Source organism: Salvelinus alpinus, chromosome 18 (genome assembly GCF_045679555.1).
Source record: "Salvelinus alpinus chromosome 18, SLU_Salpinus.1, whole genome shotgun sequence".
Taxonomy (NCBI): domain Eukaryota; kingdom Metazoa; phylum Chordata; class Actinopteri; order Salmoniformes; family Salmonidae; genus Salvelinus; species Salvelinus alpinus.
Window position 1 is genome coordinate 39,182,882 of NC_092103.1, and position 27,666 is coordinate 39,210,547.

Sequence of the window (27,666 nt, forward strand, 5' to 3'; positions counted from 1 at the left end):
TGAGCAGTGTATTAAGTCCCCCCAGTAATCCAAAGGGCATGCTCTACTGTTTCAATAGCCCAATGAATGGCTAAACCCTCTTGAATGTCAGGAGTAATATGCAGCCCCTGAGATTTTTCTTGGCCAGTGAGAGCAATTTTGCTTTATGGTATGTAATGATTTAATGTTAACTTCAGGCCTTTTTTGTGATGCACATTCAAGGAACAAAGACCCCATTGAGTCAAGGATACGTTTTGTTGACGTATCGATGCTGACAAGTGAATGCCAGATCGAGTATGGTAGATAAAACCTACATTTTTATTCGCTGTTGTTGTTTCATAGTAGATGATAGGTTCAAATGAAAGCCATTGTTTAAGACAGCACTGGACCACAATGTAATTGAACAGGACATGCAGGCCAATTGTGCGCCGCCCTATGAGTCTCCCGGTCATGGCACAGCCTGGGATCAAACCCCAGGCTGTAGTGATGCCACAACACTGTGATGCAGTGCCTTAGACCATTGCACCATTCGGGAGGCAAGGGTTTGTAAATCTTGTGATAAAGAACAGTTGAACATTGTTCCTGTTGAAACCCACTGTGAATCACATTCGATTCAGCACAGAGAATATCAGAATTCATCAAAGGCAAACCAGATAGTATAGACAAGTCTGGCTAGTCCAGTCCAGTATTAGGCTGTTGCTGTCTTTGGTCAGCCCACCGAGCACTGAGAGGATAACTTCAACACTCTCAGCTGTCCATACTAGGCCCTATAAACAAACAGGGGGACAAAGTACCATGTGCATTCCAGTTCAAGTTATTGTTAACACGTAGTGTGGCCCAAGTTGCATTACAAACATGTAAAGATAAATTCTAAAGGACATGACTCTCCAACTCAAGCATAGTAGAAGTGTATGTATTTAGTGAGCAGAGCAAACCTCCTTGCTGTCCTGCCATGTTTGTCTGAACCCATCCTGGATGAATGGAGCAGAACAGAATGCCCTCTTGCTCCGGGTCATGCTCTGTAAGGACAGGCTCTGAACTCTGCCCCGTCAGCTCAGGTGTGTTGAATGGACCCCAGGTTTGAGGAGATGTAATCAATGTTTGGGGGATGTAAGTCTGCATATCCTAGTACTTTTTGAAGCATCCCACTACTAGTGAGGTTTACTTCACAAACAACTTGTCACTCGTCAATGACACAGATTTCTCCTCTATTGTTTTGTAATTAATTGATGGAAACAAGAACAATAACAGTTGTAGGTAGTGTTATACCAAATATGACAGAGCCACAGTTTTGGAGTATGGGGTTATATAATGACTAATCTAGGTAAGGATAGCAGCCCGGCTAGCATATTAGCATATCAGGCTAGCTCTAATTAGCAGTGGCACTCTGTAATAGAGCATGCTAATCTGGGTCAGCGCATATGTAAATGAGCAGCTGGGAATATTCCATGGCGCCAAGCATCAGAGTGTGTGTCACCCAGGGTTTGTGTCGCTCAGTATTAGCATCGACACACACAGACACACCCCAGCCCTCCCCTCGAAACAATTACGGCAATTACAAATGGCATCAATAACGTCTGGCTGTCTGTCAAAAAGGAAAGCCGTTGGGAGGCTTGTGCCACCGAGACAGACCGGTGGTACAGAAAGGACCACAGATGCTTTGATTTACCAACTGAACCACCCAGCTACGCTGGTCTTATGTCGCTCAGTTGGTAAGAGTGTGACACTAGCAATACCAAGGTTGTGGGTTCAATTCCCATTTGGATCGCATGGATAAAAGTGTCTTTTAAGTGGCATAAAGGGAGATACTTTCCTCTCAGCATTTTATCTTGCCCTAGAAACATTCTTGCCCTAGAAACCATCTTGCCCTAGAATCCATCTTGCCCTAGAAACCATCTTGCCCTAGAAACCTTCTTGCCCTAGAAACCATCTTGCCCTAGAATCCATCTTGCCCTAGAATCCATCTTGCCCTAGAAACCATCTTGCCCTAGAATCCATCTTGCCCTAGAAACCATCTTGCCCTAGAAACCATCTTGCCCAAGAAACCATCTTGCCCTAGAAACCATCTTGCCCTAGAAACCTTCTTGCCCTAGAAACCATCTTGCCCTAGAAACCATCTTGCCCTAGAATCCATCTTGCCCTAGAAACCATCTTGCCCTAGAATCCTTCTTGCCCTAGAAACCATCTTGCCCTAGAAACCTTCTTGCCCTAGAATCCTTCTTGCCCTAGAAACCATCTTGCCCTAGAAACCTTCTTGCCCTAGAATCCTTCTTGCCCTAGAAACCATCTTGCCCTAGAAACCATCTTGCCCTAGAAACCATCTTGCCCTAGAAACCATCTTGCCCTAGAAACCATCTTGCCCTAGAAACCATCTTGCCCTAGAAACCTTCTTGCCCTAGAATCCATCTTGCCCTAGAAACCATCTTGCCCTAGAAAACTTATTGCCCTAGAAACCATCTTGCCCTAGAAACCTTCTTGCCATAGAAACCATCTTGCCCTCGAAACCATCTTGCCATAGAAACAACCTTGCCCTAGAAACCATCTTGCCATAGAAACCATCTTGCCCTAGAAACCTGGGTGTGACAGTGGCCCCTATGGAACTGTATACAGAAGGCACATTGTTGTGTGAACTGATTTGAATTGGAACCTGAAATGTGACATGGTCAGGAACATTTGGTTGGCTGGGTACATGTACTGTGTGAATGACTGATGCTCTGTGTAAATGGAAGACAAACTGAACTATATTTTCAGCCTTGTCTATAGTCAGCATGTTAGCCAGTGTCAACACTGTGATACAGTATGAGTGAGAATCTTTTACGGAGTGACTGAGTGACTTGCGGACCCTTAGCTGTGCCATATAAACTCAGCAAAAAAATAAACGTCCCTTTTTCAGGACCCTGTCTTTCAAAGATAATTCGTAAAAATCCAAATATCTTCACAGATCTTCATTGTAAAGGATTTAAACACTGTTTGCCATGCTTACATAAACAATTAATGAACATGCACAAAAGGAACGGTCGTTAAGACACTTACAGACGGTAGGCAATTAAGGTCACAGTTCTGAAAACTTAGGACACTAAAGAGGCCTTTCTACTGACTCTGAAAAACACCAAAAGAAAGATGCCCAGAGTCCCTGCTCATCTGCATGAATGTGCCTTAGGCATGCTGCAAGGAGGCATGAGGACTGCAGATGTGGCCAGGGCAACAAATTGCAATGTCCATACCGTGAGACGCCTAAGACAGCGCTACAGGGAGACAGGGCGGACAGCTGACTGTCCTCGCAGTGGCAGACCACGTGTAACAACACCTGCACAGGATCGGTAAATCCGAACATCACACCTGAGGGACAGGTACAGGATGGCAACAGCAACTGCCCGAGTTACACCCGAACGCACAATCCCTCCATCAGTGCTCAGACTGTCCGTAATAGGCTGAGAGAGGCTGGACTGAGGGCTTGTAGGCCTGTTGTAAGGCAGGTCCTCACCAGGCATCACCGGCAACAACGTCACCTATGGGCACAAACCCACCGTCGCTGGACCAGACAGGACTGGCAAAAAGTGCTCTTCACTGACGAGTCGCGGTTTTGTCTCACCAGGGGTGGTGGTCGGATTCGTGTTTATCGTTGAAGGAATGAGCGTTACACCGAGGCCTGTACTCTGGAGCGGTATCGATTTGGAGGTGGAGGGTCCGTCATGGTCTGGGGCGGTGTGTCACAGCATCATCGGACTGAGCTTGTTGTCATTGCAGGCAATCTCAACGCTGTGCTTTACAGGGAAGACATCCTCCTCCCTCATGTGGTACCCTTCCTGCAGGCTCATCCTGACATGCCTCTCCAGCATGACAATGCCACTAGCCATACTGCTCGTTCTGTGCGTGATTTCCTGCAAGACAGGAATGTCAGTGTTCTGCCATGGCCAGCGAAGAGCCCGGATCTCAATCCCATTGAGCACGTCTGGGACCTGTTGGATCGGAGGGTGAGGGCTCGGAGGGTGAGGGCTTTTTTGACCCCCTTTGTTCAGGTACACATTATTCAACTTCTGTTAGTCACATGTCTGTGGAACTTGTTCAGTTTATGTCTCAGTTGTTGAATCTTGTTATGTTCATACAAATATTTACAGATGTTAAGGTTTCTGAAAATAAACGCAGTTGACAGTGAGTGGACGCTTATTTTTTTGCTGAGATTGGTTCCTCGAACTGACAGACATTTTTAGTACACAGAAACGTTTGCTACTCTTCTACATTTTTCCGATGGGTTTTAGTTACTGTTGTGTCGCTCAAGGATGATACAGACATACCAGAGCATGTATGTCCAACCTTGGAGAAAACTGTAGCCATTGTCAAATGTTAGTGCCACTGTTTATATGAATAACTCACCTGAGTGATATTAAGGCACATTCATTCAAATCCCAGAAAAGTGTCACTCAAGCACATCAATAGATGTGCCAATCCTATCCAAGCCAACATGGACATATGAACCTTCTCTCTCAACAGGTTACTACAGTATTTCTCCCTAACTAAAACTGTCCATTCTTCTTCCCCTCACTGAGAAACGTGCAGAGCCACCAGTACTGCTGCACGCTGGCCAACTTCCGCATTGAGAAGAAGATTGGCCGGGGCCAGTTCAGCGAGGTCTACAAAGCCACCTACCTTCTGGAGGGCCAGCATGTGGCTCTGAAGAAAGTCCAGGTACTATATTGAGTCCTATCCTTTTAGGCATTTACTCTATAGGTACATCTCAGTAGTTTAAATTGGCTTCCTCTCCTTGTCTCCCCTCCTTCATGTGCACTGTTCTGTGAAACATAGAAAAGGGAAGACGATATGGTGAATACCTGGCGATACCAAACCAGCTATTTGTTTCACTGACATCGTCCTTTCACATCAGTGCTAATCAAGGACTATTGAGATACAGCCAAGGGTTGGCAAAGGCAGTGTGGTTCACGTCTGGACCAGGAAGGCCACAGTGTGTGCAGTTTTTTTCCCCAGCCTAATGCTAGAAACCACTGAACCATGTTGGTTAGTGTTTGGATCAGAGGCCTAGACACACTTCTGCTCTACAGGACTAGACGTGAAGATCACTGGGTTTACGCTGGGCACTGGGGTTATGTGTTAGAGCTGGCTGAGGATTCTATGGAATACCTCTGACAATGCAGTCGGATAACGTTACAAACTTCGTTGTTCTTTTCTTTAGATATTTGAAATGATGGACGCCAAGGCTCGCCAGGACTGCATCAAGGAGATTGACCTGCTGAAGGTAAGGCTGGTGGAATTCTTTCTCAGGGGGTGAATCTCAATTGCATTTCCTTGATTCCTTGAGGCCTCTTTCCTCGCCTCTTTCTCAAAACCCATTGGATGAGAAGGTCAGAGGTTCCTCATCCAATCGGTTTTGAGAAGGAGGCAAGGAGAGAGAACGTGAGGAATCAAAGAAATGAAATTAAGATTCTCTCTGGCTTGGTCTCTTCAGGGGTTTCTTATCATCTGGTTTAACTGTAGGATGCACTTGAATCCAGCAGGTGTAGGTAAGGAAGCATTTTAGAGATGAGGGTGTCAGGGTGCTTGAGTCTTGTGCCAGTGAAATGGTAAGGTTTTAGAATGCTATGGCCCTTTGTCACAGGATCTGGGCCGAACGTGTGTGTTGGGGCAGCCTTTGTGTGGTTGTGACTGTGAGTGGGACTGTGTCAATGTATGTGTTTGTAGTTAATAATACACACAGTCATGTAAACACATTCATTGACACACACATACAGGCTTGATCAGTGGCAGATGTATATACAGTACCAGTCAAAAGTTTGGACACACCTACTCATTCAAGGGTTTTTCTTCATTTTTACTATTTTCGACATTGTAGAATAATAGTGAAGAAGTCAAAACGATGAAATAACACATATGGTATCATGTAGTAACCAAAAAATTGTTAAACAAATCAAAATATATTTTATATTTGAGATTCTTCAAAGTAGCCACCCTTTGCCTTGATTACAGCTTTGCACCACTCTTGGCATTCTCTCAACCAGCTTCATGAGGTAGTCACCTGGAATGCATTTCAATTAACAGGTGTGCCTTGTTAAAAGTAAATTTCCTTCTTAATGCGTTTGAGCCAATCAGTTGTGTTGTGAAAATGTAGGGTTGGTATACAGAAGATAGCCCTATTTGGTAAAAGACAATGTCCATATTATCGCAAGAACAGCTCAAATAAGCAAAGAGAAACAACAGTCCATCATGACTTTAAGACATGAAGGTCAGTCAATCCGGAAAATTTCAAGAACTTCGAAAGTTTCTTCAAGTGCAGTCGCTAAAACCATCAAGCGCTATGATGAAACTAGCTCTCATTAGGACCGCCACAGGAAACTTACCTCTGCTGCAGAGCATAAATTCATTAGAGTTGCCAGCCTCAGAAATTGCAGCCCAAATAATTGCTTCACAGAGTTCAAGTAACAGACACATCTCAACATCAACTGTTCAGAGGAGACTGCGTGAATCAGGCCTTCATGGTCAAATTGCTGCAAAGAAACCACTACTAAAGGACACCAGTAAGAAGAAGAGACTTACTTGGGCCAAGAAACACGAGCAATGGACATTAGACCGGTAGAAATCTGTCCTTTGGTCTGATGAGTCCAAATGTGAGATTTTTGGTTCCAAACGATGTGTCTTTGTGAGAAGCAAAGTAGGTGAAAGGATGATCTCTGCCTGTGTGGTTCCCACCGTGAAGCATGGAGGAGGAGGTGTGATGGTGTGGGGGTGCTTTGCTGGTGACACTGTCTGTGATTTATTTAGAATTCAAGGCAGACTTAACCATAATGGCTACCGCAGCATTCTGCAGCGAAACTCCATCCCATCTGGTTTGCGCTTAATGGGACTAATTTGTTTTTCAAAAGGACAATGACCCAAAACACACCTCCATGCTGTGTAAGGGTTTTTTGACCAAGAAGGAGAGTGATGGAGTGCTGCATCAGATGACCTGGCATCCACAATCACCCGACCTCAACCCAATTGAGATGGTTTGGAATGATTTGGACCGCAGGGTGAAGGAAAAGCAGCCAACAAGTGCTCAAGCATATGTGGGAACTCCTTCAAGACTGTTGGAAAAGCATTCCAGGTGAAGCTGGTTGAGAGAATGCCAAGCTGTCATCAAAAGGGTGGCTACTTTGAAGAATCTCAGATATAAAATATATTTAACAGTTATTTGGTAACTACATGATTCCATATGTGTTGTTTCAAAGTGTTGATGTCTTCATTATTATGCTACAATGTCTAAAATAGTAAAAATAAAGAAAAACCCTTGAATGAGTAAGTGTGTCCAAAAACTTTGACTGGTACTGTATATATATCTATATATATCACACACACACACACACACACACACACACACACACACACACACACACACACACACACACACACACACACACACACACACACACACACACACTTATGCACACCTGTGTTTGGAGTATCGTTAAGTGCGTATAGTCCTCCGTCTGTTCACGTGTGTGTGTTACTCTTTGTCATTGTACGGGATCAAAGAGAGCCTCTGTTCTGACACTCCAAGTGTGTTTGCTGTCATCTCACGCTGGCTGTGAAGCTCTGTTTAGAGTCGAGTGTGTGTGTGTGTGCGTTTATGTCATCGCAAGGTGTGGAGGAGGGACAGCCACAGAAAAAGCCATGAGAGGACGAGAAAGAAAGAGAGGGAGAAGAAAAAGGAGGGAAGGAGGGAGGTGGCCCTGTCAGGTCCTTGATCCCGCCCGCCTGTCAATGCCGCCTGTCACTTTAACGACCCGTCAAATCACACGCCCCATCTGCTGCTTGTAACGCCTCCCGGAGTGATTGGCGGCTGCGCTGGCAGTTGGGGTTTTACGGTGGCATAAATTAAAGTGGTTTGTTGTCATCATCATCAGGGGTGACATTTGTTTTGGTGCAGCGTGCGAGGCGGCCGGGCGGTAAAGTGGAGTTTATGACAGGGACTTGAAGTGTGCATCTGTGGGCAGAGACCCCTGTCAGGAAGAGTGGGTCAGATTAGCATACAAGAAGACTGACAGTGTGTGTGTGTGTGTGTGTGTGTGTGTGTGTGTGTGTGTGTGTGTGTGTGTGTGTGTGTGTGTGTGTGTGTGTGTGTGTGTGTGTGTGTGTGTGTGTGTGTGTGTGTGTGTGTGTGTGTGTGTGTGTGTGTGTGTGTCTGTCGTGATAAAGGAGTACATCACAACCAGTGCTTAATTTGAGCCGGATCCTACCGGAACCGGATCCGGCACCTCTCAGTTTTGGACTGTTTCGTTCCAGAACCTATTTGACTCCTCTGTAATTCTCCTGCCCCTAAAGAACATAATGTGAAAACGTACCTGATATTCTAAGAATTGCGCAACATTGTAGCTAGCCTATATAGACCAACTCGTGGCCATTGTTGGTGTGATTGTTGTGATTTCTTGAACTGCATTGTTGGCTAAGGGCTTGTAAGTAAGCATTTCATGGTAAGGTCTACACCTGTTGTATTCGGCGCATGTGACAAATAACATTTGATTTGAGATAGGTTTTTGGCACAAGCTTATCGGCCATCGACTGTGAGTGAGCTGCGTATCATTGGGTGAGTCAGTGAAATTGGAAAGCTTTTTTTAGGACTAGAACTTCCTCCTCATACAGTACAATATGTGTCTCCACACTCCTAGGTCTAGCCTATTGATGGTTTTAAGACCAGGTCGTTTTTATTCATCCCAGATTCACTCAGTTTGTTAGTGTCAAAGTAGCCTGTCATTTCCATCATTTGTGCTATATTAAAACATATTCTGCTAAAGTCTCCAGCCATCTAAAATGATGTAGCATTGCATGAAATGCATTTATAAAAGGCTACCACCCCCCCCCCCCCATGTTTGCAATTTCTGCAAGCTCCTCTACTCTACTGCTCTATTTCAGCAAGAAAAAGTGATAATGAATGCGATGCTTTATTATAACGTTTTTTTTGTTATGCATTCCGGTACCTCTGAGCCCCCCAGGTCACCCCTCTCTCGGGCTCACTTTTTATTCCGGCACCTATTCCGGCACCCAACTTACAAATTAACCACTGATCACAACACACACTCTCACAAACACACACACACACACACACACACACACACACACACACACACACACACACACACACACACACACACACACACACACACACACACACACACACAGTATGATACAGTATGATATATGAATATCTGTCTTCCTAGACACCTATTGATCCATATGGGGGGGGGTTTAAGAGGCTAGCTAGCAGGGTCTAATGTGTTTAAGAGGCCGTATTGTACTGTACATGTGTGAAACAGGCCGAGAGATTCTTCATAACTAGCCAGCAGGCTCTAATGTGTTTTAAGAGGCTGTATAGTACAGTACAGTACATGTATAAAACAGGCCGAGAGATACTTCCTATCTAGCCAGCAGGCTCTAATGTGTTTTAAGAGGCTGTATAGTACAGTACAGTACATGTATAAAACAGGCCGAGAGATACTTCCTATCTAGCCAGCAGGCTGTAATCAGTGGTTAGGTTGCATTTCTGAGGAATGTTGTGTTGCTTTCCCGTGAAAAGCTTACGAGCTCTTCCCAACTAAGCAGAGTTTAAAAATAATAATAAACAGTTTTAATGAAATAAATACACAAGAGTTAAATAAAATACTGGAGAATGGAGCTATATACAGGGAATACCAGTACCAGATCAATGTGGAGCTCCATACAGAATACCAGTACCAGATCAATGTGGAGCTACATACAGGGAATACCAGTACCAGATCAATGTGGAGCTACATACAGAATACCAGTACCAGATCAATGTGGAGCTATATACAGAATACCAGTACCAGATCAATGTGGAGCTACATACAGGGAATACCAGTACCAGATCAATGTGGAGCTCCATACAGGGAGTATCAGTACCAGATCAATGTGGAGCTATATACAGGGAATACCAGATCAATGTGGAGCTACATACAGGGAATACCAGATCAATGTGGAGCTACATACAGGGAATACAGTACCAGATCAATGTGGAGCTATATACAGGGAATACCAGATCAATGTGGAGCTATATACAGGGAATACCAGTACCATATCAATGTGGAGCTCCATACAGGGAGTACCAGTACCAGATCAATGTGGAGCTCCATACAGGGAGTGCCAGTTCCAGATCAATGTGGAGCTATATACAGGGAATACCAGATCAATTTGGAGCTATATACAGGGAATACCAGTACTAGATCAATGTGGAGCTCCATACAGGGAATACCAGTACCAGATCAATGTGGAGTTATATACAGGGAATACCAGTACCAGATCAATGTGGAGCTACATACAGGGAATACCAGTACCAGATCAATGTGGAGTTATATACAGGGAGTACCAGTACCAGATCAATGTGGAGCTACATACAGGGAATACCAGTACCAGATCAATGTGGAGTTATATACAGGGAGTACCAGTACCAGATCAATGTGGAGCTACATACAGGGAGTACCAGATCAATGTGGAGCTACATACAGGGAATACCAGTACCAGATCAATGTGGAGTTATATACAGGGAGTACCAGTACCAGATCAATGTGGAGCTACATACAGGGAATACCAGTACCAGATCAAAGCTGTCTCAGAGTCTGTTGGTCATTTGACTCTATACGAACGAAGAGAGGACACACACACACACACACACACACACACACACACACACACACACACACACACACACACACACACACACACACACACACACACACACACACACACACACACACACACACACACACACACACGTAAATCATGTGCACAGGCTCACGGACCAACACTATATCTTCACACGATTACACTTACCCGGACGCTAACACACACACACACACACACCCTTAGGTGAGATTGCTATAGTATGATCCTGTTTTCCTATCCCACCCATACGCTTCAGGGATTTCTGAGTGATGTACAGTGGGGCAAAAAAGTATTTAGTCAGCCACCAATTGTGCAAGTTCTCCCACTTAAAAAGATGAGAGAGGCCTGTAATGTTCATCATAGGTACACTTCAACTATGACAGACAAAATGAGAAAATAAAATCCAGAACATCACATTGTAGGATTTTTTATTAATTTATTTGCAAATTATGGTGGAAAATAAGTATTTGGTCAATAACAAAAGTTTATCTCAATACTTTGTTATATACAAAGTTGTTTGTCCTTTGTTGGCAATGACAGAGGTCCAACGTTTTCTGTAAGTCTTCACAAGGTTTTCACACACTGTTGCTGGTATTTGGCCCATTCCTCCATGCAGATCTCCTCTAGAGCAGTGATGTTTTGGGGCTGTTGCTGGGCAACACGGACTTTCAACTCCCTCCAAAGATTTTCTATGGTGTTGAGATCTGGAGACTGGCTAGGCCACTCCAGGACCTTGAAATGCTTCTTACGAAGCCACTCCTTCGTTGCCCGGGCGGTGTGTTTGGGATCATTGTCATGCTGAAAGACCCAGCCACATTTCATCTTCAATGCCCTTGCTGGTGGTAGGCTTTGTTACTTTGGTCCCAGCTTTCTGCAGGTCATTCACTAGGTCCCCCCTTGTGGTTCTGGGATTTTTGCTCACCGTTCTTGTGATCATTTTGACCCCACGGGGTGAGATCTTGCGTGGAGCCCCAGATCGAGGGAGATTATCAGTGGTCTTGTATGTCTTCCATTTCCTAATAATTGCTCCCACAGTTGATTTCTTCAAACCAATTGTCATTATTACAAATAAACAAATAAAATAATCGTCCGATTAATCGGTATCGGCTTTTTTTGGCCCTCCAATAATCGGTATCGGTATCGGCGTTGAACAATCATAATCGGTCGACCTCTAGTACTGTGACTATATTTGTCCAGGGGGTACATGTTAATACATTTGAGTGAGGACAACAAGACATGTTAACCTTGTCTAACTGGAACAGTTTGGTTCATCTGATTTGAGATAGAAAACTCCATCTTCTCAAACAGACATGACTGTAGAACCTGAACTGGCATGCTGTTTTCTTCTCCTCACAGCATTTGAACCACCCCAACGTGATCAAGTACCTGGACTCCTTTATCGAGGACAACGAGCTCAACATCTTGCTGGAGCTGGCGGATGCCGGCGACCTCTCTCAGATGATCAAGGTGAGAGGTCAGACACCGACTGGTCACTGGTGGCTGGTCTCAGGTGGTGCATGGCAGGATGAGGCTAAACCTTCAGGGGTTTGAATAACATACCCCTGGCTCGTCTGCTGGGATGGACAGGGCCAGGAGAGAGAGAGTGGGAGTGGGGAGAGGGGGGATGTGTGTGTGTGTGTGAGAGAGACAGAGATCAGGGAGAGGAGAAAGAGAGAGAGATGAAGAGAGAGCGATAGACCAGGGGAGAGAGATGAGAAGAGTCCCCCAGGCTCTGACAGCCTGCTCTGACAGACACAACCTCTCCTTAGCCTCTCTGTACCTCCACCGGCCTGACGCTGTCACGCCCCATCACACAAACACACACACACACACACACACACACACACACACACACACACACACACACACACACACACACACACACACACACACACACACACACACACACACACACACACAAAAACATATATCCTCCACACAATCCCTTTCCTCATCTCGCCACCTTTCCCTCTCCGCATCTGTTTGTCTCTACCTCATCTCTCTTTTTTCCTCTCCTCGTCTCTCTCTTTCCTCTCCTCGTCTCTCTTTTTCCTCTCCTCGTTTCTCTTTTTCCTCTCCTCGTCTTTTTTTCCTCTCCTCGTCTCTTTTTCCTCTCCTCGTCTCTTTTTCCTCTCCTCGTCTCTCTCTTTTTCCTCTCCTCGTCTCTCTTTCCTCTCCTCGTCATTCTTTCCTCTTTCCTTTTCTCGTCTCTCTTTCCTCTCCTTGTCTCTCTGTCCTCTCCTTGTCTCTCTTTCCTCTCTTTCTTCTCCTCGTCTCTCTTTCCTCTGCCTTTTCTTCTTAACCTTGCTTGTTCCTCATCTTGTCCTCTCCTTGTCCGTCTGTCTTCTTCTATCCTCTCGTTCCCAAAAAGTTTAAATCCCAAACTGATCCCTTTCCCATCTTCAGTTTGACTTTATTGTTGTCTTATCCTTTTAAGGCATCATTATAATGATGTACAAAGAGATTCCTAATTCCAAGCTCTCAATTCAACCGATATGCAGATCACAGTCAAAAATATCTTGCTGGCGGCAAATGTCCTTGTAATTAAAAAAGGTGTTTTATTCCAAAAAAACTGAAGAAGTTTGGGGGATGGAAAAAAAGTTGAAAGAAAATACTAACATTTGTTGTTTTGGGGCATTAAACAAAGTTTTGGCAGTTTAATTAGCCATATTATTGTTAATTAGGTGCTTGGCTCTGTGCGCTGGCAGTGTCAACTCTCGTTAGGCTACCTCTCCCAAATGGCTTCTCATTACACACTCAAATACAGGGTAAATGGTAATGCACAGATTCATTCTTTAGATGTTCCGCACCGTTTTGGGGGCTGTCTGACATTGAATCAGGGGGTTTTGAGGCGAGTGTGTGTGTGCACTTGTTAGGGAGAGAGGGAAGGCAGTGTGTGTGTTTGTGGGATGTGTGTGGGTGCGCGTGTGTGATGTGTGTGTGTGTGTGTGTGTGTGTGTGTGTGTGTGTGTGTGTGTGTGTGTGTGTGTGTGTGTGTGTGTGTGTGTGTGTGTGTGTGTGTGTGTGTGTGTGTGTGTGTGTGTGTGTGTGTGTTGGAGAGAGAGAGAGAGAATCCAGGCTTTACTCACAGCTCTGTTTCTGTCTATTTTCCTAACTTCTCCTCTCTCTCTCGCAGCACTTTAAGAAGAAGAGGCGGCTCATCCCAGAGAGGACAATATGGAAATATTTTGTCCAGCTGTGCAGTGCCCTGGAGCACATGCACTCCCGTAGAGTCATGCACCGCGGTAAACAACCACTTTCATTAACTCCTCTTCCTCTCTCACTTCTTAACTTCGTTCTTCTCTAATCCCCCTTTCCGTTTCCCCCTTTTTTAATCAGTCCCACCTTTCCTCTCCCCCCTCTCCCCTTCTCTCAATCTACACCTACACTGGCAGCTTCATTAAATAGTACCCGCAAAACACCAGTCTCAACGTCAACAGTGAAGAGGTGACTGCGGGATGCTGGCCTTCTAGGCAGAAAAATCCGTATCTCAGACTGGCCAATGAAAATAAAATATTAAGATGGGCAAAAGAACACAGTCACTGGACAGAGGAACTCTGCCTAGAAGGCCAGCATCCCGGAGTCGCCTCTTCACTGTTGACGTTGAGACTGGTGTTTTGCAGGTACTATGTAATGAAACTGCCAGTTGAGGACTTGTGAGGCATCTTTTTCTCAAACTAGACACTCTAATGTACTTGTCCTCTTGCTTAGTTGTGCACCGGGGCCTCCCACTCCTCTTTCTATTCTGGTTAGGGCAGTTTGAGCTGTTCTGTGAAGGGAGTAGTACACAGCGTTGTACGAGATCTTCAGTTTCTTGGCCATTTCTCGCATGGAATAGCCTTCATTTCTCAGAACAAGAATAGACTGATGAGTTTCAGAAGAAAGTTCTTTGTTTCTGGCCATTTTGAGCCTGTAATCGAACCCACAAATGCTGTTGTTGATCATTAGAAAAAGGGGTTTCTAATGATCAATTAGCCTTTTAAAATGATAAACTTGGATTAGCTAACACAACGTGCCATTGGAACACAGGAGTGATTGTTGCTGATAATGGGCCTCTCAACGCCTATATAGATATTCCATTCAAAATCAGCCATTTCCAGCTACAATAGTAATTTACAACGTTAACAATGTCTACACTATATTTCTGATCAATTTGATGTTATTTTAATGGACAAAAAATGTGCTTTTCTTTCAAAAACAAGGACATTTCTAAGTGACCCCGAACTTTTGAATGGTAGTGTATAAATCTGATAATTTCAAGACGTATGCAAACATTTCTTTACATATCTAGACATGGCAACAACTCAACATTCTACAACAATGCATCTTAAAATGCGCATCTATAAACACATGAAAAACTAAGTAAAATGTAAACAATATTTTAGGTTAGTCATGTTGGATATTGTAACCAATGATGTGAATAAATCCTTGATGACCGACAGGGGGCGCTGTATTGAAGCCGCCGCGCAGCCATCTTGGTACTCCTCAATAGTAAAAAATATTTTGGAAGCTATAGAAATGCATGTATTAATGTCTACATTCATTTTTGACACATTTATTCTATTACAAACACCTCAATGCATACTTTTAAATTATATTATGTGAGATAAACAACAATAATTTCCTTAAAGTATATTGTTTTAGAGAGTACTAATGTTACTTTCCCCACTACAACAAAAAAAATACTTAAATAAATGTAATTGAATTGAAGTACTGTGGAATTCCATTCATTCCTATGGAGGACTGCAACTACAGTCGTGGCCAAAAGTTTTGAGAATGACACAAATATAAATTTTCACAAAGTCTGCTGCCTCAGTTTGTATGATGGCAATTTGCATATACTCCAGAATGTTATGAAGAGTGATCAGATGAATTGCAATTAATTACAAAGTCCCTCTTTGCCATGCAAATGAACTGAATCCCCCAAAAACATTTCCACTGCATTTCAGCCCTGCCACGTCCTGACCATAGAAAGCCTTTATTTTCTATGGTAGAGTAGGTCAGGGCGTGACTGGGGGGTTGTTCTAGTTTATATTTTCTATGTGGGGTTCTAGGTTTGATTTTCTATGTTGGTGATTTGTATGATTCCCAATTAGAGGCAGCTGGTTATCGTTGTCTCTAATTGGGGATCATACTTAAGTAGCATTTTTTCCACCTGTGGGTTATGGGATAGTGTTTATGTTTAGTTGCTTGTTAGCACTGCATTGTCGTCACGGTTCGTTTATTCTTTATTTGTTTTGTCTTTGCTTAAGTTTCACTTTATTCGTGAAAATTATGTGGAACTCTACGTACGCTGCGCCTTGGTCCGACATTCATTATTACGAACATCATGTCAGTGATTCTCTCGTTAACACAGGTGTGAGTGTTGACGAGGACAAGGCTGGAGATCACTGTCATGCTGATTGAGTTCGAATAACAGACTGGAAGCTTCAAAAGGAGGGTGGTGCTTGGAATAATTGTTCTTCCTCTGTCAACCATGGTTACCTGGAAGGAAACACGTGCCGTCATCATTGCTTTGCACAAAAAGGGCTTCACAGGCAAGGATATTGCTGCCAGTAAGATTGCACCTAAATCAACCATTTATCGGATCATCAAGAACTTCAAGGAGAGCGGTTCAATTGTTGAAGTCTTCAGGGCGCCCAAGAAAGTCTAGCAAGCACCAGGACCGTCTCCTAAAGTTGAATCAGCTGCGGGATTGGGGCACCACCAGTCCAGAGCTTGCTCAGGAATGGCAGTAGGCAGGTGTGAGTGCATCTGCACGCACAGTGAGGCGACGACTTTTGGAGGATGACCTGGTGTCAAGAAGGGCAGGAAAGAAGCCACTTCTCTCCAGGAAAAACATCAGGGACAGACTGATATTCTGCAAAAGGTACAGGGATTGGACTGCTGAGGACTGGGGTAAAGTCATTTTCTCTGATGAATCCCCTTTCCTCTTTCCGGGGCATCCGGAAAAAAGCTTGTCTGGAGAAGACAAGGTGAGCGCTACCATCAGTCCTGTGTCATGCCAACAGTAAAGCATCCTGAGAACATTCATGTGTGGGGTTGCTTCTCAGCCAAGGGAGTGGGCTCACTCACAATTTTGCCTAAGAACACAGCCATGAATAAAGGATGGTACCAACACATCCTCCGAGAGCAACTTCTCCCAACCATCCAGGAACAGTTTGGTGACAAACAATGCCTTTTCCAGCATGATGGAGCACCTTGCCATAAGGCAAAAGTGATAACTAAGTGGTTCGGGGAACAAAACATCGATATTGTGGTTCCCTGGCCAGGAAACTCCCCAGACCTTAATCCCATTGAGAACTTGTGGTCAATCCTCAAGAGGCAGGTGGACAAACAAAAACCCACAAATTCTGACAAACTCCAAGCATTGATTATACAAGAATGGGCTGCCGTCAGTCAGGATGTAGCCCAGAAGTTAATTGACAGCATGCCAGGGTGGATTGCAGAGGTCTTGAAAAAGAAGGGTCAACACTGCAAATATTGACTCTTTGCATCAACTTCATGTATTTGTCAATAAAAGACTTGGACACTTATGAAATGATGTTACTATTCCATAGTAACATCTGACAAAAATATCTAAAGACATCGAAGCAGCAAACTTTGTGGAAATTAATATTTGTGTCATTCTCAAAACTTTTGGCCACGACTGTATTGGGGAGTGTCAATATGGCCGACCGGTGGCTTCAAAGCCTTTCATTGGCCAATACATAGCATCAGCAATCCAGGTTTTATATACATCATTGGTTGTGAGTTTTAATTTTTATTTCACCTTTATTTAACCAGGTAGGCCAGTTGAGAACAAGTTCTCATTTACAACTGCGACCTGGCCAAGATAAAGCAAAGCAGTGCGACAAAAACAACAACAGAGTTACACATAAACAAACGTACAGTCAATAACACAGTATAAAAAAAACTATGTACAGTGTGTGCAAATGTAAAAGTAGGGAGGTAAGACAAATAGGCCATAGAGGCGAAATAATTACAATTTAGCATTAACACTGGAGTGATAGATGTGCAAGTAGAGATACTGAGGTGCAAAAGGGTAAGATGATAAATAACAATATGGGGATGAGGTAGTTGGGTGTGCTATTTACAGATTGGCTGTGTACAGGTACAGTGATCGGTAAGCTGCTCTGACAGCTGATGCTTAAAGTTAGAGAGGGAGATATAAGTCTCCAGCTTCAGTGATTTTTGCAATTCATTCCAGTCATTGGCAGCAGAGAACTGGAAGGAAAGGCGGCCAAAGGGAGTGTTGGCTTTGGGGAGTCACAGATAACAGGAATAAAAGGATAAATGCGGGCGAGTTCTTTTTTTCTTTTTATTTATTTCACCTTTATTTAACCAGGTAGGCCAGTTGAGAACAAGTTCTCATTTACAACAGTGACCTGGCCAAGATAAAGAAAAGCAGTGTGACACATACAACAACACAGAGTTACACATGGAATAAACAAACATACAGTCAATAATACAATAGAAAAAGTCTATATACAATGTGTGCAAATGAGGTAGGACAAGGGAGGTAAGGCAATAAATAGGTCATAGTGGCAAAATAATTACAATATAGCAATTAAACACTGGAGTGATAGATGTGCAGAAGATGAGTGTGCAAGTAGAGATACTGGGGTGAAAAGGAGCAAAATAAATCAAATAAATAACAGTATGGGGATGAGGTAGTTGGATGGGCTATTTACAGATGAGCTATTTACAGGTGCAGTGATCTGTAAGCTGCTCTGACAGCTGGTGCTTAAAGCTTGTGAGGGAGATATGAGTCTCCAGCTTCAGTGATTTTTGCAGTCCGTTCCAGTCACTGACAGCAAAGAACTGGAAGGAAAGGCGGCCAAATGAGGAATTGGCTTTGGGGGTGACCAGTGAAATATACCTGCTGGAGCGCGTGCTACGGGTGGGTGCTGCTATGGTGACCAGTAAGCTGAGATAAGGCGGGGCTTTACCTAGCAAAGGAAGGAGAGTTGTATGGCATTGAAGCTCATCTGGAGGTTAGTTAACACAGTGTCTAAAGAAGGGCCAGAAGTATACAGAATGGTGTCGTCTGTGTAGAGGTGGGTCAGAGAATCACCAGCAGAAAGAGCAACATCATTGATGTATACAGAGAAAAGAGTCGGCCCGAGGATTGAACCCTGTGGCACCCCCATAGAGACTGCCAGAGGTCCGGACAGCAGGCCCTCCGATTTGACACACTGAACTCTGTCTGAGAAGTAGTTGGTGAACAAGGCAAGGCAGTCATTTGAGAAACCAAGGCTGTTGAGTCTGCCGATAAGAATGTGGTGATTGACAGAGTCGAAAGCCTTGGCCAGGTCGATGAATACAGCTGCACAGTATTGTCTCTTATCGATGGCGGTTATGATATCGTTTAGGACCTTGAGCGTTGCTGAGGTGCACCCATGACCAGCTCGGAAACCAGATTGCATAGCGGAGAAGGTACGGTGGGATTCGAAATGGTTGGTGATCTGTTTGTCAGATTGGCTTTCGAAGACCTTAGAAAGGCAGGGTAGGATAGATATAGGTCTGTAGCAGTTTGGGTCTAGAGTGTCTCCCCCTTTGAAGAAGGGGATGACCACGGCAGCTTTCCAATCTTTGGGGATCCCAGACGATACGAAAGAGAGATTGAACAGGCTAGTAATAGGGGTTGCAACAATTTCGGCGGATAATTTTAGAAAGAGAGGGTCCAGATTGTCTAGCCCGGCTGATTTGTTTGGGTCCAGATTTCTTTTCCACAACTGCATGGGTTGTTTGACCCTGAACTAAAAGACATAGCTCAGGTATTTAACAAGGGAAATTGGTTGGAGGTGTGCTCATAGCGTAGAGATGCAAAGAGGACTCTAGTGCCCAAAAGCCTGTATTAGTATGGGCAGCGCCGTGCTTCTACACCTGCATTGCTTGCTGTTTGGGGTTTTAGGCTGGGTTTCTGTACAGCACTTCGAGATATTAGCTGATGTACGAAGGGCTATATAAAATAAACTTGATTTGATTTGACATAGAGGACTGATATGTTGCGATATTTACACATTTCTATGGCTCAGAGGTGCCTGCAGTAAAAGGGACAGTTAACCAAAAAGTGAAATGAAAGGAAAGTTAACTAAAAAACATTTTCTACATACATCAGTGTCCTACACACCACAGAGCCCCACACACCACAGAGCCCCACACACCACAGTGCCCTACACACACCACAGTGCCCTACACATACCACAGTGCCCCACACACACACTACAGTGCCCCACACACCACTGTGCCCCACACTACAGTGCCCCACACACCACAGTGCCCCACACACCACTGTGCCCCACAGTGCTCCACACACCACAGTACCCTACACACACCACAGTGCCCCACACACCACAGTACCCTACACACACCACAGTGCCCCACACACTACAGTGCCCCACACACCATCAAGGGAAAAGTGTTGCCATAGCCGACTATACCAAAGTCAACTGCCAGTGCACAGACCTGAGGTTGAGAAACACTGACCTAGGACATTGATTGAATTTGATCATTTGAAATGCTCCTAAAACTACCATGCCAATGCAGAGAACTTAGATGTCCTACATATATAAACCCAGTATTGTTAACAGCCACAGCTACCTTGATAAATAACATGAACCGTTTTCTCTTTCTTTGAGACAGACATCAAGCCAGCCAACGTGTTCATCACTGCTACAGGAGAGGTGAAGCTGGGAGACCTGGGACTGGGACGCTTCTTCAGCTCCAAGACTACCGCCGCACACTCCCTAGGTAACACACACACACACAGAAACAGAAACAATCATACACAGGAACACACACAGGAAAGTACACACAAACGCAAAAAAACACACACGGTATCTCATTGAAAAACACAAAAAAATGCCTGAGACAGGCATTTGAATTCAGTAAACATCTACACACTGTACGGAAAGGACACACACACGACTCCTCTAACAGTCGTGGGCCTATGGCAAGTGACTGCGCTATAGTCAACTGATTTGGCACACAAACGCACACACACACATATTTACTCTACGTTGTTCATGTATTTCACATAACCTCATGACCATAAACACTCTTCAGTGGTGTTATGTGGACTGTGTCAATCAGTGGAGGCTGCTGAGGGGAGAACAGCTCATAATAATGGTCAGAACAGAGCAAATGGAATGACATCAAACACCTGGAAACCATGTGTTTGATGTATTTGATACCATTTCACTGACTCCTATACAGTCATTACCACGAGCCCGTTCTCCCCAATTAAGATGTCCTGTGGTCTATGTGTGCATTCCATAGGAAGTGCACCCCTATATATAAAACTAACACAAATGTATGGTTGTATTGGACATGTGAGGCTTGCACCTCTATGTTTCTGTTCCACTCTCTGGATGATTCCAACTGTGTATCTCTCTTAGTTGGTCAGGATATCAATCCTGATAACATATCAACCCCTTATAACATACCCTGATAACATATCAACCCTGACATCATACCCTGATATCATACCCTGATATCATACTGAACCTGATAACATAACATACCCTGACAACATAACATACCCTGACAACATAACATACCCTGACAACATATCAACCCTGATAACATGGTCTTTAACCCATTAGATATTAATAAAGAGTAAATATAAACAATAAATATAATCATTGTGTTGATCCAGATTCAAATTTCCTGAGATTTACCAGAGATGAGTCTATCACTTGTGATTACTATAATGTTAAGCAATTTAACAACCTGTATAGCAATTGATCTAATTCCAAGACAAGCTTATTTTCTACCTTTCATTTGAACATTCGCAGTCTTCCTAAAAATCATGAACACCTTGTTCATTATCCGTCTTCTCTGAATCATTCCATTGTTGCCCTTTCAGAAACATGGTTGACTGAAGAGACAACCATGCTTTATGACTTGTCTCCTAATAATGGTGTTCACCACTGTACAACCTCAAGAGTGGGAGGAGGGGCCATTTTTGTTCATAAATGTTTTAAATTCTTTGTAAGAGAGGACCTCGCACTTACATCTGATAACATTGATGTTGAATCTCTTTTCATAGAAATTCCCTCCTGTTAATTTTTTGGAAGTAAAAAGTGGTAATTACATGCATCTATTGGCCACCCGATTCTAACATTGGTAGATTCATGGATATCCTTGCATCAACTTTGGATTTCATTAATAATTAAAATAAAATGTGTTTTCTATTGGGTGATTACAACAAACTTATTTAAAAGTGAGAACCACTCACTGACATCTGACTTTTTGAATATTTTATCTGTATCTCCTCATCTACAGTTGAAGTTGGAAGTTTACATACACTTAGGTTTCAACCCAAGACATCTCTTGCCTTAGGTTCCAATATACAATACATGACAATCTATTACATGAAGATCATATTGTAATTTTTCCTATAGAGTGCTGTAATGCATTTTAATTGTCAGCCATAGGGTACAGTTGAAGTCGGAAGTTTACATACACTTAGGTTGGAGTCATTAAAACTCGTTTTTCAACCACTCCACAAATTTCTTGTTAACAAACTATAGTTTTGGCAAGTCGGTTAGGACATCTACTTTGTTCATTACACAAGTAATTTTTCCAACAATTGTTTACAGACAGATTATTTAACTTATAATTATCTGTATCACAATTCCATGGGTGAAAGGTTTACATACACTAAGCTGACTGTGCCTTTAAACAGCTTGGTATATTCCAGAAAATTATGTCATGGCTTTAGAAGCTTCTGATAGGCTAATTGACAGCATGTGAGTCAATTGGGGGTGTACCTGTGGATGTATTTCAAGGCCTACCTTCAAACTCAGTGCCTCTTTGCTTAACATCATGGGAAAATCAAAAGAAATCAGCCAAGACGTCAGAAAAAAATAAGTCTGGTTCATCCTTGGGAGCAATTTCCAAACACCTGAAGGTACCACGTTCATCTGTACAAACAATAGTACGCAAGTATAAACACCATGGGACCACGCAGCCGTCATACCGCTCAGGAAGGAGACGCATTCTGTCTCCTAGAGATGAACGTACTTTGGTGCGAAAAGTGCAAATCAATCCTAGAACAACAGCAAAGGACCCTGTGAAGATGCTGGAGGAAACAGGTACAAAATGATCTACATCCACAGTAAAACAAGTTCTATATCGACATAACCTGAAAGGCCACTCAACAAGGAAGAAGTCACAGCTCCAAAACCGCCATAAAAAAGCCAGACTCCGGTTTGCAACTGCACATGGGGACAAAGATCGTACTTTTTGGAGAAATGTCCTCTGGTCTGATAAAACAAAAATAGAACTGTTTGGCCATAATGACCATCGTTATGTTTGGAGGAAAAAGGGGGAGACTTGCAAGCCAAAGGACACCATCCCAACCGTGAAGCATGGGGGTGGCAGCATCATGTTGTGGGGGTGCTTTGCTGCAGGAGGGACTGGTGCACTTCACAAAATAGATGACATCATGAGGTAGGACAATTATGTGGATATATTGAAACAACATCTCAAGACATCAGTCAGGAAGTTAAAGCTTTGTCGCAAATGGGTCTTCCAAATGGACAATGACCCCAAGCATACTTCCAAAGTTGTGGCAAAATGGCTTAAGCACAACAAGGTCAAGGTATTGGAGTGGCCATCACAAAGCCCTGACCTCAATCCTATAGAACATTTGTGGGCAGAACTGAAAAAGCGTGTGCGAGCAAGGAGGCCTTACAAACCTGACTCAGTTACACCAGCTCTGTCAGGAAGAATGGGCCAAAATTCACCCAACTTATTGTGGGAAGCTTGTGGAATTGCTACCTGAAACGTTTGACCCAAGTTAAACAATTTAAAGGCAATGCTACCAAATACTAATTGAGTGCATGTACACTTCTGCCCACTGGGAATGTGATGAAAGAAATAAAAGCTGAAATCATTCTCTACTATTATTCTGACATTTCACATTCTTAAAATAAAGTGGTGATCCTAACTGACCTAAGATAGGGAATTTTTACTAGGATTAAATGTCAGGAATTGGGAAAAACTGAGTTTAAATGTATTTGGCTAAGGTGTATATAAACTTCCGACTTCAACTGTGTATATATATAACCCCTTTTGAGGACTCAAACCTCTTCTAGAACACAAATTGTCTCTGTAGAGCTTGGCTACCAATAAAAACGCATGTTCACTTCAAAAAGTTTGTTGAAGGTTTACATTAACCATACGTGTAAAAATTGCTACTCAACTAACAACTCACTTCTATGCAACAAGAAGATTTCACCCCAAAACAATTGCCTCTCAACTAGCAACCTACTTCTATACAACAAGAAGATTTCACAAAATTAGAGGCTTCAACCCTTTTAATAGAGTGCCAAAGGACTAAACTCTGTAAGAAAACAAAGTACTTGAACACTTATACATCACAGATACATATCACTCATTGCATGCACTATTTTAACCTGATTTGGTTCTTTTAAAATGATATTGGTCTCGACTCACCCAGCAATTCTGCCATCAATCAGGAGATTAAGAGTTGACTCCCCAAAGTGGGTTGTGCACAGCATCCTCTCTTTCCTCTGGATCAACACACAGTTGATAAGTTTTCTTATTGTTGTTGTTCAGACCAATTCATCCGGGTCACGGCACCAAGTGTTAGCAATTTATGTTATTCTTCAATAACACAAACTCCAAAGCAAATCACTGGGAGAAAAATAGGTTTGAGAAGAACAAATCAAGATGTTATGCTGGGAGGTAGATGTTCAGATGTTTAGTCTTCCCTCTCCTCAGCTTTTCTCCACTGGACAAAGGAACAGTATGCCATTTATTACCCCCCACCCTAGCCTGGGGTTGACCAATCAGAAGTCCTTGCAGTACAACTTGTCCAATGGCCAAATAACAAGTATCCTGCTCTCGACTCAATGAAAAATGAAAACGTGGCACACGTAGCTCTGAGTTCAGGAGTGACATTCCACAGATTCTAAACAGATGTTGAACCAAAACCCAACTCCTATTTACATTGACAATTCCCTATTGACCATTAATTCTAGTACTCTCATCCTCTGCGTTGTGTATTTATCTTCAAAATATTCTCATACTTGGACATGATTTGGAAAGGCACACACCTGTCTATATAAGGTCCCACAGTTGACAGTGCATGTCAGAGCAAAAACTAAATCATGAGGTTGAAGGAATTCTCCGTAGAGCTCAGTGACAGGATTGTGTCGAGGCACAGATATGGGGAAGGGTACCAAAAAATTCTGCAGCATTGAAGGTCCCCAAGAACACAGTGGCCTCCATCAGTCTTAAATGGAAGAAGTTTGGAACCACCAAGTCTTCCTAGAGCTGGCCGCCCGGCCAAACTGAGCAATCGTGAATTTTTATATTCACTAGTAAGAATAAGAAATATAGTTTAAAAAAATATTTAAAAAAGACCCAGAATCTCAATTGATGGGAATGAAATGGAACAATTCACAATTACTAGATTCCACTGAGTTTTAATTGATGAAAAGTTATACTGGAAAGATTATATTCAATTTGTCTGCAGCAAAGTGATGAAATCTGTTAGTATTTTACCTTTATTTAACTAGGCAAGTCAGTTAAGAACAAATTCTTATTTACAATGACAGCCAAGGAACAGTGGGTTAATTGCCTTGTTCAGGGGTAGAAAGACACATTTTTACCTTGTCAGCTCAGGGATTTGATCTAGCAACCTTTCGTTTTTCTGGCCCAACGCTCTAACCACTAGGCTACCTGCCGCCCCCACTGGGAAACCTGCCTAGTATCATCAGAAAGATTAGTGTTTTAGTTCATCAGTCTTGCTTCTTAAAACTCTATTCTATAACTTAATTTACCCATGTCTCATTTACTGGAAAATTTTCTGGGCCAGTACATATGCCTTCTACCTACACAAATTACTCATCCTGCAAAATACATTTGCAAGACTAGCCACCTCCTCTAATTACCTGGCTCCATCTGCACTGGGAGTCTGATGAACCAAACTGCTCAGTAATCTTCTCCATATAGCCTAACTCTCACACACTCACACATTTAAACAAAACAAATATATTACTGATCAATTCATTCATACATTTATAATTAGTATATTTTGTTATCTGTTTTAACAAACCTTTTTTATTCTTGTACTTTTTTTTGTGGTGTGGTTTTCATATCAGCCCTTGGGCTTCCAACCACACCTGCACATTGTTTTTTATTTATCTGTATTGTTGTCTATCACTTGCTTTCTTTGGTGCAAATAAATAAAACTCAAAACTAAAACTAACCTCAGAGAACAGCACCTTTTTAACAAACCCTCTCCGGTCTCCTTGGCAACTGCTCACAGTGTCATCCTTTATTAAGGTTGCTGACCTACGCATGTGTTTGCATATGCAAATATATTCAGTGTCTGCTTTCCCCCCTTTAGGTAGAGATGGAAAGATGGGCCGGGTTTTAGGGGGTTTGGGCTGGAGATGGAATGATTGTCAAACAAACTAACATATGATGCATGTTGGTTTTGTGGATGGACTTGTCACCCAAACAAAAGCATCAGTGTATTGTCGCTAGTGAGGTGTTTTATATATTGGTATTTGATTCTCTTTCCATTATTAGCTGCTGGTCTTGGGGCCCTATTCAACAAAAGTTGGCTAAATGATTTTGGGTATAAAAAATATGCAGTAAGTCATGTCAGAAGCTAGCAGATTCATTACTTACCAACAACAGCTGCAAATTCCACGTTTTGAAGTTCACTTTCCTTGTTTTGGCTAACAGCACTCATGAATCTAGCAAATACGTTTTGTGGGTCATAGTGCAGTATTTATTTGGTTTCATAGCACAAAGGTTTGTTAGCACATTTCTCACACTGGCTTTAGCCACGGAGGGAACAGGCCTGCCCCGACAAGTTCAGGGGGGTGCCTAGCAACATGTTCCTCGGAGGAAGTCAACATATGCATTGAGCGACAAAGTCCCATGATTTGTGAATCTGTTTGGACCGAACAGCTAGCACGACAGCTAAAATGGCTTTGAAAAAACAAGATTTTAGCTAATAGAGAAACATATCTAACTAAATAACTACATTATGGCATTCACTAATCATAAACGATTGACATATAAAATAAATGTAGGTACATTTGTGGACAGAATTCATGTTTACTCAACCTTTTAAGTGTATTTTGTATTGTCACTATCCACTTTCCATTCGCAAATCAATTGGAATTTCAAAGTGTTGCTGTAGTCATCAGTAAAGCTATGTATTAATGATTGCTCAAGCCCCATGTGCTTGTCTCAATTTCAAATGTACGATTTATTGTTAAAAAGCAGTTGTCTAAAACCAGACCTTTTTGTCTCAGTTGGGACACCGTACTACATGTCTCCAGAGAGGATCCACGAGGGTGGCTACAACTTCAAGTCAGACATCTGGTCCCTGGGATGCCTTCTCTATGAGGTAGGTTTACTGCTTTTTCATTTGAGTCATTTAGGAAACACTCTTATCCAGAGCAACTTACTGGAGATATTAGCATTAAGTTCCTTGATCAAGGGCACATCAACAGATTTTTCACCTATTCGGCTCGGGGGTCTGAACCAGCGATCTTTCGATTAATAGTCCAACGCTCTTAACCGCTAGGCTACCTGCTGCTTAACAGGTGAGAGTTAGTGCTCGGCTAGATCACACTCCTGCATACCCACTAGCTCTCCAGGAAACATTTACGCATCTGCTGAAACACAGTAGGGCTGCGGACACTCAAACAATCAATTAAACCAAATCCTGCTTGGCTGGGAGAAACATATCTAGATGGAGAGGCCTATGTTATTGTAGTTGAAACACTGATTACTATTCCCAATACAATTCAATGGAAATTATACCCCCTTTTTTGACTGGTGTAGGCCGTCATTGTCAATAAGAATTTGTTCTTAACTGACTTGCCTAGTTAAATAAAGGTTACATTTGAAAATAGAAAACATCCTTAATATTAGCGATTGCGCACCAGCTGTTAACAGAGACACACCCCTGACCTGACGTCGCCGTTCTGTCCTGCGGGTTTCCCGAAATCCCAGCTAGAT

At 43.0% G+C, this 27,666-nt stretch overlaps 1 protein-coding gene across 5 annotated transcripts in view; it reads left to right on the forward strand.

The window, feature by feature from the left end:
- The window catches only part of nek6 (NIMA-related kinase 6), an 86,990-nt gene that overhangs the window by 44,085 nt on the left and 15,239 nt on the right, over positions 1 to 27,666 (forward strand). For all 5 annotated transcript variants that reach the window (XM_071351262.1, XM_071351266.1, XM_071351264.1 and 2 more), the window contains exons 3-8: positions 4,537 to 4,665; positions 5,168 to 5,230; positions 11,998 to 12,108; positions 13,778 to 13,886; positions 20,290 to 20,397; positions 26,955 to 27,049. In XM_071351262.1, coding sequence (XP_071207363.1) covers positions 4,537 to 4,665; positions 5,168 to 5,230; positions 11,998 to 12,108; positions 13,778 to 13,886; positions 20,290 to 20,397; positions 26,955 to 27,049 — 615 coding nt within the window. The remainder of the gene's footprint in view (positions 1 to 4,536; positions 4,666 to 5,167; positions 5,231 to 11,997; positions 12,109 to 13,777; positions 13,887 to 20,289; positions 20,398 to 26,954; positions 27,050 to 27,666) is intronic.